Source organism: Phalaenopsis equestris, unplaced genomic scaffold (assembly GCF_001263595.1).
Source record: "Phalaenopsis equestris unplaced genomic scaffold, ASM126359v1 Scaffold000250, whole genome shotgun sequence".
Lineage (NCBI taxonomy): Eukaryota > Viridiplantae > Streptophyta > Magnoliopsida > Asparagales > Orchidaceae > Phalaenopsis > Phalaenopsis equestris.
The window spans coordinates 1,374,911-1,390,714 of NW_018164692.1; the positions used below are offsets into that span (position 1 = coordinate 1,374,911).

General features: G+C 31.9%; 1 protein-coding gene across 1 annotated transcript in view; it reads left to right on the forward strand.

Moving 5' to 3' along the window:
• The first annotated feature begins 1,045 nt into the window (after positions 1-1,045).
• LOC110024184 (diaminopimelate epimerase, chloroplastic) overlaps positions 1,046-15,804 on the forward strand; it is a 61,115-nt gene continuing 46,356 nt past the window's right edge. The window contains exons 1-3 of the mRNA XM_020723996.1: positions 1,046-1,394; positions 1,480-1,647; positions 3,091-3,161. Coding sequence (XP_020579655.1) covers positions 1,131-1,394; positions 1,480-1,647; positions 3,091-3,161 — 503 coding nt within the window. The 5' untranslated portion in view covers positions 1,046-1,130. The remainder of the gene's footprint in view (positions 1,395-1,479; positions 1,648-3,090; positions 3,162-15,804) is intronic.

Below are 15,804 nucleotides of genomic sequence, written 5' to 3' on the forward strand. Positions count from 1 at the left end.
AAGGAAATAAGCAAATTTATATATTTCTAAAGGCAACAGTTGTAATTCCAACGTGAAATCAATGCATTGAAGGATTGTGAAAGTAAATTATTATTGGTGCAAAGCATGAACTAACCAAAGGTACTGCTTCACTAAATCCAGAAAAAATATCTTTCCTTTTTTCTTTTTCCTTCACAAACTAATCATAAGTTCTACATGAACCAAAGGAAATAAACCAACTCTGTTTTTTTTTCCTTCACAAACTAATCAGAAGTTCTACACGAACCAAAGGAAATAAGGCAATTTATATATTTTCAAAGGCAGCAGCTATAATTCCAACGTGTAATCAATGCATTGAAGGATTGTGAAAGTAAATTATTATTGGTGCAAAGCATGAACTAACCAAAGGGACTGCTTCCCTAAATCCAGAAAAAACCTCTTTTTTTCTTTTTTTTTCCTTCACAAACTAATCACAAGTTCTACATGAACCAAAGGAAACCGCAATGCCACAAAACCACAAAACCGCAATGCCACAAAACCACAAAATCGCAAAACCGCAGATCCGAAAAAAAGTACTGCAAGATCTGCAACTTGGATGGACAATGCCAAAATGATCCCAAATCTAGGTGTACTACTCAGGTAAGAGTTAGATGAAGTAATTTCTCTTGTGCCACAAGAACTACCTAAAGCCATTGTTCGTTAAGAAGCAACAGATCCACGACAGGGAAGGAGGAGAAAAGAGAAATGACAGAAACAGGAAAGAAATGTGAAGGAGAAACCATCACGAACCGCAAAACGCAAATCCTTCGTCAGATCCTCAAAGAAAGAAGAAAATAGCTTGTCTTACCTTAGATCTGTCGGTCGAGGGACGACGAAAGAGGAGAAGGAGAAGGGGACTCGAGGGAAGCAAGGGTGGACGGTCAGACGCGGGGAAACAACGGGAATCACCGAGGGTAGGTAGAGGGAAAAGGGTAAAATTTAGGTCGAAAGCGGGAGAAGCCACAGATATCCCGCGGCCCGCCCCCCGCGCCGTAGCTAAAAAGGTGCTCCCAAACATAGCCTGGAACACGGATAGTTAAGAATGGAGTAATCGCTTCAGAACAAAACCGCCAGCTTTGTATCACTGGGAACGGCAGCTGGAATCCGAGATAATGCCGACCGCCTCGTTGTCTCCTACCTTCTGTCTCCCTTCGCGCCGTGTTATCCCCTCAATCTCTCCCTTCCTCCTCTCTCAAAGGTTCCAACACTGCACCCCCTCACCTTTCTTTCGAAACCCTAGAATTCGACCACCTTTTGCTTCAATCAGCGTAGACGCACCCAATATGGCTACTCCCCAGCCCGCTTTCCTCGATCACAAGGAGTCTGGCTTCCTCCGTTTTGTCAAGTACCACGGCCTTGGAAACGATTTCATCATGGTGTGCAATGTCATGCTTTTATTTACTCTGTTATGGAGTAGTTGTGTTTGATTGAATCTGCTTTGCGAATGGTCATGAGAACTAGGTGGATAACCGAGAGTCAAATGAGCCTAGGGTTACTCCCGAGCAGGCGATGAGGATCTGTAATCGCAACTTTGGGGTTGGAGCTGATGGTGTGATTTTCGTGTTGCCGGGGCTCAACGACACGGATTATACCATGAGGATTTTTAATTCGGATGGTAGTGAACCCGAGGTACTGTATCTATCTAGATTTGACATGACGACAATGTTTTGTTCATTTTGTAGTTTGTGTACATTCTTCTCCTTGTGTTTACACGGGTTGCATTCTTCTTTATGCGTTTTGTTTTCTCTCTTCTAAGTTCAAAAACTTGAACAAAACGTAAAATTTTAGTTGATGAAAACTGACGGATGCACTGATTAATTTAGCTTCAGAGCGCTGCAAATCAAACTGCTTATGCGTAGCTGTTTTAAGCAATGTGTCTCCCAGGATACCGTAGTTGTTTAATTGGAAGCAAGGTTTTAAAACATTTATATAGAGTTATTTTCTTAATGCAGTTTTAGAAGTTCAAGACAAATGTTTCAATGTTTATTTTTTGTTTAAATATTTATTTACTTCATCTGAATCAAATATATCTGAAAGTAATAAAAAGTATGATTTTTAGATGTTAATGCTAATTCTAAGGCATATATATGATAATGAATCCATTGCACTGAAAACCTTGAAAATATAAGCATTACATGTTCATTTTCTTTCGATTATTAATGAAGTCCAATTCTCTAGCGTGATAGTTCACTTCGAGTGTTGGAACCTTAAAAAAAATAACATTTTTGTTCCATTGAAGCTTAATGCTATCATGACATTATGGTTCAGTTTTAGACTTTTCAGTAAGTTCTATGTTTGTATTGAGGTTAATTTAAGAAAATTTTGAGCCGTTCTCGGTCATTGTTAAGTTAATTGAGGAAATTTCAAATATGGTTGATGAGTGTGGCAGTTGTTGAAATAAGCAGATACTGTGATGTTTCTATGGGAATAACTATGACTTAAATGAAGTTTAAGGTTGGAGTGATGCAATGAAAAATTTAGTGTGGACAATATAAGAATCTTAATATGAATTTTTGGCAAAATAAGGATTAATTGATTGATAAATGATTATAACTCTAGGATAGGAGTAGCATATGTTGATGATAAGGCAGTGAGAAATAGACTTGGTAGGCTTGGGCATTTACAAGGTAGAGTATGAAATGTAGACGTTAATAGAATAAGTTGATAAAGATAAAATTAATTTTGAAAGATTATGAAGAAAGGAAGGGGTAGAAAAAAGGTAAAATGGCTACAATTTGTGAAAAACTGTGCAAAACATGGCGGCTAATGTAACAATTGGAAATAATGAATGGAGAATGAGGATTCATAATATTGACCCCAAAAAGTTGGGATAAGTTTAATGCTGATAATGAGGTCAACTTTATCCTCATACGTGTGAGCTAATTATTTATGTTATTTGGCTTTTGGCTTCTTTTAAATTCACAGTATACCTTTTTCATCAAATGTTATAGGATACTATGGTTCTAGCGGCATACATTTTTTTATCAAATGATGTAGGATAACATTGTTCATATCTCCTTGAGACAGTTATTTTAATTCATATAAGTTTTCTGTTAATTTCTTTGCATCCAGATGTGTGGTAATGGTGTGCGTTGCTTTGCTCGGTTCGTTGCTGAGCTTGACAATCTAGATGGTATACAAAGGTAATTATTTGTCTTTAACTTGTAATAATTCTATTGAATAATTTTCATCATTCATAAAGATGATGTCTGTTGCAGTAAAAAACCATATATAATCCTTAGCCCGACAATCTTAGCAACCCCTCCCCTGCTTACATTATCTATGTAGCACCATATTTTCTCCCGTTATTGTATTTCATTTTTAAATTTTTCTTGTGCTGCTGTTTGCAAGACTAGAAAAATGAATGAAGATGCAAAAGATAACCGGTAGTTATTAGGTATTCAAAAAGTGTCATACATATACATTATTATTCATAAAAATTAATATTTGTCCAGAACAAGTGCTTCTTTGGAATTTCATGGCTAGTGAGATTAATGAAATTTTTTTGCTTTTATTAGTTAAAGTAATTTGCGGACATTTTTATTATGTCATTTTAGTTCCATTGAATTTTTTTATTTACAATAGTTTGAATTTAATTGTTTAGGAAGGGTCATTTATGTAGTATGCACTTGAGATTTTTTTTCTATTGGATTCCAGATGATTTATTATTGGTAATTTCTTGGCTTTCCTCTTCTTTATCTTCTTCTCTTATAACCCCAATATTGTTGTTCTTTCGTGCTTGGATTTTGCTCTTTTGTGATTGTTGGAACAAATTCTTCTCATTTCTCTTCCCTTATCCGAAATCTTTCCTCTCCTGCCAGTCTATTGGCTAACTTCCTTCTCCCACTATTCTTTTCATTTAGTCTATTTTGGGTATCTGCAACTGTTTGAAAAAATAACTGTAAAGTTGTTGCAGGAAATCTACTGTCAAGAAGCTGTAGTACAAAAAACTATTGTCAGAAAACAACTGTTCGTGAATCAGTATGTATGTTTGGAAAGTTCAGTGGTGAATCAGTTGTGCTATAATTATTTCTAAAATAAAGTCTAAAATACTTTTATGTGCATGTGTTAGCTATAAGACAATTCTTTCAGAAGAACTTTAAACAGAATAGCATAAATAAAATTTTAATATTACCGGTCATTCTTTTTCACATAGATTAATCGGGCACGCCACCTTTTTTTTTGTTTAACAGAGATAAACCTAAATTCACTAAAATAAAGACCAAGTTTGATATTATGCAGACCTACATTTTAAATACTAAAAACAATGAATAATGGAAGTTGTAGATTCAAGGATGCATGCTACTGCCACTGAAAGTATTAGTCTTCAAATTATCATTGAATTACATATAAACCTCAACAAAATAACCTCTTAAAAAAATTATCGCCACTTGTACGAATACATTCACAATCACAATTAGATTTTTAATTTGGTGAAGTTCATATTCGATGAACACATTACTCTTGAATGGATCTTCCATTGATTCTATTCCTCTTGCATGAACAGCATGAGAAGATGCTTGAATAAGTTTTTCGTACTCGTACCTATGGCTGTCAAAAAAGCTCGTTGTTCGCGAACAGCTCGTGTTCGGCTCGTTAAGTAGCTTGTGTTCGGCTCGTTCGTTAAGTAATCGAGCCGAACACGAACAAATTTTTAAAGCTCGAATTATAAACGAGTGAAACATGAACAACTCTTTGTTCGCTCGTGTTCGACTCGTTTTAGCTCGAAATTAATAAAAAATATAATTATTTATACAATAATATATTACATATATTATTTATATAATAATATATTATATATATTTTTATCTAAGCTTAAATCATAACATCTAGTGTGACAATGTGGTTAGTGTTTTTTTTTGTATACATTTGGTCCAAGTTCGAATCCTATAAATAATATATTATATATATCTTTATCTAAGCTTAAATCATAACATCTAGTGTGGCAATGTGGTTAGTGTTTTCTTTTGTATACATTTGGTCCAGGTTTGAATCCCACATTTTGCATCTATTTTTTTCAATATAATTCTTCCGAGCCAATTTCGAGCCGAATAAGAACACGAATATTTAAATCGAGCCGAACACAAAGACATTGTTCACAAGCCAATTTCGAACACGAGCTGATTTCGAACACAAGCTATTTCAAACGAGCAGAACACAAGCCAAGCCTGAGCTTGCTCAAGCTCAGCTCGTTTACAGGCCTACTCGTACCATTTGAAATAATCAGTTATCATCCGATTTGCTCTGAGGACATATGTAGAATCTTCTTCCCCGATTTTTGAGTAATTTACATTGTAATCCACAATGACAATAAATAATATGTTATGGAGTGCTAACTGATCATATCGAAGGGATGAAACTCATTCTTCATCAAAAATAAATAAGTTGATTGACGAAGATTCTATAGATGTGACGACTAAAGTTGTGTTTCATTTATACTGGACTTAGAGAGTAGAAACACCCAATTATTATGTTATAGATGGATTTTTCATGATTGGCCAAGAGGTTGTGTAGGTGGGAGTAACAACAATTATAAGAAAACGAAGATTCTATTCATTTTGTAAACCTAAAAACAACTGAGATAGGCAACCTATAATATATACTTTAGCACAACCTAAACCAAAAGCACCTAGTATCAACTATTTACACCTAGTATCAATCAAAATTAAATGAGGAATTTATTCATAAGATAAATAGGAAACTAGCGAAATAGCGTGTAGCCAATGCAAAAGGAAAAAAAAAGAATTTATAGGAGATTATATAGAAAATTCAAAGCTTATTCAACCTATATATTGAAAAAGTGAAGTGAGAGAGACCAAACATTCATGGTGGCAGAGCTTAAATCCTATATATATACATATGAAAATTAAATCTTCTTTAGGTCACACTATTAATTATATAAAACATTTGTAATGAGCTCTCTATGCTCTTTCATTTCCTCGGCTCCTTTTCCAACCTATGCCTGAGTCTACTATATCATGAGTAATCTCGAGCATTGTTTAACCTATTCAATACTAATACATTTTAGGTGGGACATATGATCGATCTTCATCTAAAATATCAAATTTAATATCATTATGTGAATGTTGACATCACATGAAATTATGTATCATCATTGTAGCCACAACTATTTTAGCATGTTTTTTGAATGAGTACATAGACATGTATCATTGAATAACCCATTTCTTCTTATAAACTCTAAATGCTCTCTTAATGACCCCACGTAACAAGTAGTGTCACTTGTTGAATATTTCTTTCTTCCCTCAAATCACTTGACTTCTCTTTTCAAAATGAAGTGATATTTTGCATCATGATACAACATCAAAAATTCTTGTTGCATAGTGTATCCAACATTTACAAGATAATATTTTCTTGATAGAAGTTAGATAAAATTAGTTCGTAGGCGACTTTGTTAAATGAACAAATATTTTAATGGCGACTATTCTGGAGGAGGCATGAAAATATTGTATTAAAGGGACTGCGACAAATTTAAAAGCATGATTATTATTGGCATTTTCTTCCCAACTGATCATCATGAAAGTGAGGCATATATTGAAGTCACATATTGCCGTTATATATTGTTTGGGCTAGCCACAATGACCAATTTTTGCACCTTATAACTACTGAGGATGCGAGATTCTACATGTGTTCCATCGATCGCTTCGATGCAATGCTTTATCATATAATAATTTATTGATATTCAAATTCATCTGATTTGCTAATGGAAAAAATTAGAATGTAATATATACCTTAAAGTATTATGTAGACTGACAATCATGAGATATCTCTATTGGCTTCATGTGAAATGATGTAGCTAATAAATTTATAACTTTGGAGGACAAGCTGATCAATGCATTTATACCAATAGAGAAATACCTACTAATTATTTTAGAGGAATGCTGAAATCTCTCGCTTGCTGCTCTCATAAATTTTTTATATGATAAAAATGTATAATTTTATAGCAACACTTCTCTTGATATTGTTCAGGATAATCAGCGGAGCCTATGATGAGTTTCTACCTTTTGCAAGAGATCTAAAAATGAAAGGTGTTATATAGATACTGCTATAAAATCTTCTCAGGTAGTGGTCATGAGTAACTTAGCAATCAATTTTTCTTCAATAAAGCTAGTGGTCATGGAGTGCTGCAAATATAGGATTCATAGTACTCATAAGTTTGACATATAATTGTGATAATGATTTTCCTATATTTATATTGGCTATTATTATCCATAACAACATACATTAAAGAATTCATTAAATATGTGAAATATATATTGACTCATTGTTCAATAGTAAACGAGAAGTGCACAATGATAACTAATAAGACAAAATAATGTTAGTGAATATTACAAAATAGTGCAACTATAATTATCTCCCAAAGTTTTTAAATTATTCTTTTTATACGATAAATTGTGGTTCTCAAAGTAAAAGCATAGATAATGAACCCTAGTTCTCAAAATAATAAAGTAGATAATAAATCCTTCGCTTAGGGATTATAGTTATAAACATCTCCCTCTTATTAACATTCTCAAGCAGTTTTGTAGAGCGCAAATAAGGAGAAATGTCTTTGAAGACTCATGATATGGTCTAGCTTAATGATAGCTTCAAAAGTGATGGTGGTGCATATTGCACACTTGAAGCAAATGTCATAGTTGTGCTTGCAATCACTAACTATGCAATTTGATTTCTTAACCAACTTTTGTTTTTTTTTTTCGAAACTTCTTTAACCCTGAGATGGCTTATGCTTCAAATGTTGGATTTAGCAAGATCATCTATCTCATGCAATGAGTCCTTAATGAGGTCATTTGAGCTTTATCTTAGATCAAAATTGTAAGGACCATTTGTAGCTTCATGGGGCTTTTGGCTTGGAGTCTATGCTCGAGCTTTAGTAGAAACAACACCACCATACACCTAATATGGTTTTTCTTCTGGATTGAGATCTATGCCACAATATCTAAATTTTTTTGGCATTTGGTACATTTGGTATTTCATTGAGTTCATGAACATAGATATTAACTGTAAGTACACACTTGAATGTTTTCTGAATAATATGAATAGAGTGTGCAAATTAAATAATTTATCTATAGTTTTTATTTTCATCATTCATCTGATGCATCAATGGTCTTTTTTATAGAATCGTAATCCAACCCAGTTGATTCTTGTTTTAGCTCCTTCCATAATTTTCTTTAGTTCTTAAGTTGATCCCATTTATTTTGTAGTTAAGTTCTATTCTACTTTCTACAATTCTCTCTTTGAAGTGTATCATAATATCCTACGAATCATCTTTAATAAAATAAATTCCTAGTCAATTGCCTAATTGCAAATTCTTCAAACACAACAACAATAAAACAATAACAACAATAACAAGCCTTTATCCCGCTAAGTGGGGTTGGCTAAATGAATCCTTTTTCTCCATTGTGTCGTATTAAGTGTCATATTTTTATTTAATTCTAATAAATAATAAATTAAGATCATTTTTTTTATACAACATGCCCAAGCCTTCTTAGGTCTACCTCTACATTTTTTAACATAAGCTAAATTTAAAATGTCTACTCTTATAACCGAGTTAGCAGATGGTCGACATTTAATGCGATCAAACCAAGTGACTCTCTTTAATCTTGTCTACCATTGGAGCTACTCCAACCTTTCATGGATATATTCATTTTAAATTTTGTCTCTAAGTCTAAATCCACCCATCAATCTAAACATCTCGTCTCAACAACATTTAACTACTTAATTTTATGCTTATCTTTTATAGGCCAACATTCTGTGCCATAAAGCATTATAGGTCTCATCATCATTTTATGAAATTTTCCTTTAAGTTTCAGCGGTATTTTTCTATCACACGATAGACTTGATTCATTCATGCAATTCAATCATCCAACTTGAATTCTAGTAATAACTTCCCCTTCTATATCACCATCACTTTGAACAATAGACCCGAGATATCTAAATCATTCACTAACTTTTTTTAAACACAGGTTGCGGAAAATCATTTTCATATCCCGTTCCCAAATGACACTTACTCCATAGTCTATTGGATTCCCCATCAGAAATGACTTGAAAGAAAAATCAAAATAAACCTACTTTAAACTCATTAAAATTTGAGCATTGATTGAATTAAAATTTACAAGAAATGAGCATTCCTCTAGCGAGCTTGTTAAAGCACTGAATAAACATGTATGTTTGACAAATTTCTCACATCAAATGCAGTATCAAAACATAATTCGCATAAAATGCATTATCAAAACATTCATTAACCTTTATTTGTAATAGTTGAGATGAAGTCATACTCATTAACTTGTTAAAGCATCAAATAAAATGGCTTGTTAAGGCACCATACAAACCTCGTTTCATGATGAAGAAAAAGCTGAGTTGTTGCCATACAAAACATAAACTTATTAAACTATAATGAAAGGAGAAAAATCTTCATCAACGTAAATCTGACTTGATCTCTGATATTGTTGATAATTTTTTAGATGAATATAAATTCTTGTCACTAATCACTTGATATATTTTTGTGAGACTTCTAATTTACATTATAAAATTTGTTGTTTTTCTTTAATTTATCGGTTGAAAATGACATATTTTGCCACTATTAAATAGTTTAGTAAGTTTATCAATAATATCATTAAATATTATTGCATGTATTTTTAAATTTTGTGCATAGAGAAAAAAAAATATTAAAATTCTTAGTTAAAATAAAAATATGAATTTTCTTTTTTATAATATCATCTATTATAATTTAAATATTATATTATATTGAAAATTTAAAATTAAATTATGAAATAATGAATTACATTTGTCCATCAAAATAAGTATTTTCTCTCATTGATCTGATTCAATTTTTTTTTTGTTATCTTCTTTTGCTATGTTGGTTTTTATCATATAATAACATTGATGTAGTGATAAATTCATTAAATTTGATAGCTCTAGAAATATTGATTTGTCATAAAATAAAAAAATCATTAATGTAAGTATTTCCAAAAAAAAAAAAAATTCATTAAAACATTCATTAAAACATTTATTGATAGATAAGTTATATATTATTCTATGCTACAAATTATTTGTATACTAAATGTTTATTAGGAGAATGCTAATACATATTTGTATATAACTTTTTTTGTATAGAGCCTTGTTTTGAAGCATATTTATTAGACATGATAAATACTTAGGTAAAACTCAATGATATGCCTTTAAATAATGCAATGCATAATTATCCGTGTAAGAATTTTATTTTGAGTAAGATATATTTCAACATTAGATTTGTTTGACTTTTTGATTTATTGATTGTCATTGCAAATTGGAATTATTTTCATTTAAATTTGAATGATAGAGTTCAATATTATTTGGACTCTGAGGTATCACGGGATCATTAATAGTTTGCCAGAGAATTGATCGATTGATATTTCTGTATGGATGACATTTTCTTAATATGATTTACAAAGCATTCTTGTTACATTATACAAGCCAATTTAAGGATCCAAATTTTGTAAACCGGATATGGAGATGGCGACGAGGGTAATAACATTATTAGACAACATTTCTTGAGCTCAAGTCAATGCGGAGGAAGTCGATTCGCTGTCAATGAGTTCAAAAATTGTAAACTGTATTTTATAATATATAACCTTGTCTCCAAAAATATATTTAATTAGCTTTTGTTTTATCTTGTCAATAGATTCATTTTTTGTTTCTAAGATAGCTCTTTCCATGATATAATGAGATGATATTACATTTTTTTAATATAAGAAAATACTTATTTTTTTAATAATTCTTCTGAAGCATCATTATCTAATATTTTATTGTCATCTCATTTTAAATCCTTACTAATTGATCTTTAGTTTGAGGCTCTTATTCATTTCCCGTAAATATAAATTTAGAAAATAATGAATCAATTCTAGCTCTCATATTTTCTTTTAGTTTAAAAATTTTCACTTCTTTTCGCAAGTAAGACTTAACCATGTTGTACTTAGTAATATCAATTTTGTATACAAGTCTTATAGCTGGTAAAATTTATCGAAATTCTCCTCCAAACAATTACACTACCCCGAAAAAATTAAAGTTATTCATAGAGAAGAATGACAAATGGTAGAGAGGACATGGGAAGATATAAAATTAGGTGGAAATTACTAATCTTATGTGAATAGACACATGAATCTAAGACTCTTAAAACATATTTGTACTGACAATTGCAGCAAATTTAGAGGAAGAGACATCATGAGTGAATGATTAATGTTTGTGCTTGATGATTAGTTAATTGTACTTTTCCTAAGAAATAATAATCTATCTGAAAGTTAAGGCACCCAAAAGGATAAGAAGAGCTGGACCAGATGGAGAAGCATGCTGAGTGGTAGGGGTGATCAAATTTTTGCTAAGAACATTTAGGAGGATGCTTAGTGTGAATGAAATTAAGATGAGGGGTAAAGAAAGTATTGTGGCCTCAACCACCATTAGTCTTGCCACCATGTCCTTGATTGCCTTTATTACCTCTAAAAACTACTGGCGAAGCTAGTTAATCGGGAGTCAATGATTGAGAGTGGAGAGATCAATGACTTTAAAAACTTAGAGAAAGTTGCAATATTGGTCACTTTGGAGTCGACTGTTAACTAGGATGGCACACTGCATGAGAAAGGTGCATGTCTGTTATAAAAATGACAACTAGAAATTCTTTGTTTTATTTTTGCGTTAGGTAGTCGACCGCCAACGTAAAACTTGTCAAAAAAATCATGATATGAATCATTTTGATCATTGTGTAAATGTTAGGGCGTCCCCTGGAAGCGACATGTTGTATAGCCTGAATACATTGAAAAATGTGAACAGGTCGCTACACCGACGCTCGGTTGTAGTGTTAAATAAGCAAGAGTTCCCACATTACAGACGAATGCATATAAAAATGTTAGTCCATGAAACTAATGAAACTAATATTAGGATAGAATCTTAGAATATAGATACTCTCAATGGTAAATTAATGAAAATGGTAAATTAATAAATTAATAGAATTAGTAGATATTATGATTCATAAAAAATATTAATATCTTATGTTTCCAAGAAACTAAATGGGTTGGAGAAAATGCTAAGGAGATTGATAATTTAGGTTTTAAACTTTGGTATTCTGGTAATAGTCACATTAGAAATGGTGTAGGTGTAAGTATAGATAAGAGTTTAAAAGATAATGTTTAAAAGATAATGTTGTAAAGTATAGATAAGAGTTTAAAAGATAATGTTGTAAAAATTAATAGAATTGGAGATAGAATTATAACCCTTAAGATTAATTATAAGTGCTTATGCTCCTCTATTATAAGTGCTTATGCTCCTCAAGTAGGTTTAGATACATGATCTAAAGATAATTTTTGGAATAGCTTAGAGAAAACTTAATACAAAGATTTTTAATATTATAAGTGCTTATGCTCCTCAAGTATGTTTAGATACGGTCTAAAAATAATTTTTGGAATGACTTAAAAGACTTAGTACAAATGATACCTCTTGAAGAAAGAATTTTTATTAGAGGAGATTTAAATGGACATGTCAATAGTGTGGTAGAACACTTCAGAAATACTCATGATGGTTACAGTTTTGGAGTAACTAATGAAGAAGGTAGAGCTATTTTAGATTTTGCTTTAACATATGATTTTATTATTACTATTACTTTATTCAAGAAAAGAGATGAGCATCTTATTACTTATTAGAGTGGATCTAATAAAACACAAATTGATTATTTTCTTATGAGAAGAAAAAAATTGTCTAGATTTTAAAGATTGTAAGGTCATTCCAAGCAAGAATTTAAGTACCCAACATCGTTTATTAGTTCTAGATTTTGAGATGAAGAGTTGTAAAGTAAAGAATACTAGGACTTATCATCTTAGAATTAGATGGGGGAATCTAAAAGACACAAATAAAATTATTTTTATCAGTAAAATTTAAGATTTCAAAATCTGGGTTGTTCATGAAGAAACAAATGTTACGTGGGATAAAGTAACAAATACTATTAAACAAGTAGCAAAAGATGTGCTTAGGGAATTAAAAGAAAAAAGTTTTTATAAATAAAATTAGTTGGTGGTGGAATAATAATGTGTAAGAAAAGATAAAATATAAGAAATTATATTATGAAAATTGGTTTAAATGTAAAAAGCTTAGACAAATGGGAAAAATATCAAATGACCCGCAGGGAGTCTAAAGAACGATTTATGACGCTAAAAATTCTTCTTTTAATGATCTTTATTATAGATTAAATACTAAAGAGGGTGAAAAATATATGTATAAACTAGCCAAACAAAAATAAAAGAAAAATAAAGATTTGACTCAAGTAATGTGTATTAAAGATGAAAATCAAAAAGTACTTTTCTTAGAAAAAATATTCAACATAGGTGGGTGAGTTATTTTGATAAACTTTTTAATGAAGTTTCTGAAAATACGATCGACCTTAGTGATCTTAATATCGTGAATAATAATAAAACGTTTCATTTTTACCGTCGCATTAGTAAAAGTAAAGTTGAGGAGGTTTTAAAGAAAACCAGAGGTGGAAAGTCTGTAGGACCTGATGATATCCCAATTGATGTGTGAAAATATTTTGGAAATTTGAGAGTTTCTTGGCTTAATGAACTCTTTAATATTATTTTAAAAAATAAAAATGATGCCTGAGGAGTGAAGGAAAAGTATTTTGTTTCCCATTTTTAAGAATAAAGTGGATGCACAAGAGTGTGCAAATTATAGAGGAATTAAGTTGATGTGTCATACTTTAAAGTCATGAGGCTGGGTAATTGAATATAGGTTAAGACACATTACAAAGATTTCTCATAGTCAATTTGGATTTATGCTGGGAAAGCCTATTATGGAAGCTATGCATTTATTGAGTGGTTTGATGGAAAAGTTCATAGATAATAAGGAGAATCTACATTTGATTTTTATTGATTTAGAAAAAGCTTACAATAAGGTTCCAAGAAATATCCTTTGGAGAGTTCTTGAGAAGAAAGGTGTTGATATGACTTATATTTAAGTCATTAAAGATATGCATACTAGAGCTGTTACTTGTGTTCAAACTGAAGGAGGATTGACCAAATATTTTCCTATTTCTGTTGGATTACATCAGGGATCGGCTTTAAGCCTATATCTTTTTTGCTTTAGTTATAGATGGTCTTACTGGACATCTACAGGAGGATTTACCTTGGTGTATGCTTTTTGCCGATGATATCCTTCTCGTGGATAAAACGAGAGAAAAAGCTCAGGAAAAACTTGAAATATGGAGGTCTACATTGGAGTCTAAAGGCCTTCATTTAAGTAGAACTAAAACTAAATTCATGGAATGTCGTTTTAGTAGTAGTAACTCTAGTGACAGAAGTGTGACTTTGGGTGATCAAATTATTAAAAGGTGTGAACGATTTAGATATCTTGGGTCCGTTGTTCAAAGCGATGGTGATATAGATGGGGATGTTAATAGTAGAATTCAAGGTGGTTGGTTGAAGTGGAGGAATGCTTCGGGCCTTTTGTGTGATAGAAAAGTATCGCTTAGACTAAAAGGAAAATTTTATAAGACGGTGGTGAAACGTGCAATGCTCTATGGCCCTGAATGTTGGCCTTTAACATAATAATAAGTTAAGTGTTGCCGAGATGAGAATGATTAGGTGGATGAGTGGCTTTACACTTAAAGACAAAAATGCGAAATGAATATATGAATATATCTGTGATAGGATCTGTGATAGGGTTGGTGTAGCTCATGTGACGAACAAAATTAGAGAAAGTCGTCTAGATGGTTTGGTCACATTAAACGTCGACCATCTGATGATCCGATCAGGAGAGTAGATGTTTTAGATTCGACTTGTGCTAAGAAAACCTAGGAAGACTTGGGCTTATTGTATAAAAAAATGATCATAATTTACTAGAACTAAATGAAAATATGACACTAAATAGGACACAATGGAGAAAAATGATTCATATAGCCTACCCCACGTAATGGGATTAAGGTTTTGTTGTTGTTGTTGTTGTTGTTCATCAAAATTCTTTATAATGCATATACTGCCTATTTTGAAGAGGCAAGCTACTGAAGTAACCCACCCATTTGCTTCGTAGAGTGCTATAATTTTCTTGGATCTACATATCACTTTATTGGGGAGAGATGATCTCAGAGTAGAGATTGAATAATCATATAAAAACAGTGTAATCAAATGTTAAGATAATGGAGTTTATCATGAGATATAACAACGAAACAAAATGTTTTGATCTCATGAGATAATTGGTACAATTAAAGTTCATGGTGGTGCTGATTATTGAAGGTGACTGTGTTAGTAAGATGGGAAATAAAAACCATGGTATTTAGGAGAAACATAGAAAATCTAAGAGGAACTTAAATAATAGTGACGAGTGAAAGTTGTAAGATCATGTGTTAAGTATGAGGAGAGCACTCGTGTCGTGGCAGTGGCCAGCAAGATTGGGTGCAAACACTTAATAGTGCATATGCATGGTGGGTGTGTTACTTGATATTTTTAACGCGTGTTATCTAATGTTTGACAACCACCAATATCTAATATCTGTCAATTACCAACCTCTAATATTCGTTAGCCATCGATATCTAATGTTTGTCAGCCTTTGAATCTGACTTTTATGAGCCACCAATTTCCTACTCATTTTCTTGGTTGCTTGATCTCTAGTTCCATTGGGAGAATGACCTACGACTAGGTCGACTGTTCGTTGTTGCTCATGTGATGATCCCCTCTATCGTATTTGCCAATGACAAGTGTCTTACATTTGTCAACCATTGATGATTGACATTCATCTCTTTGGTTGCACAATCTC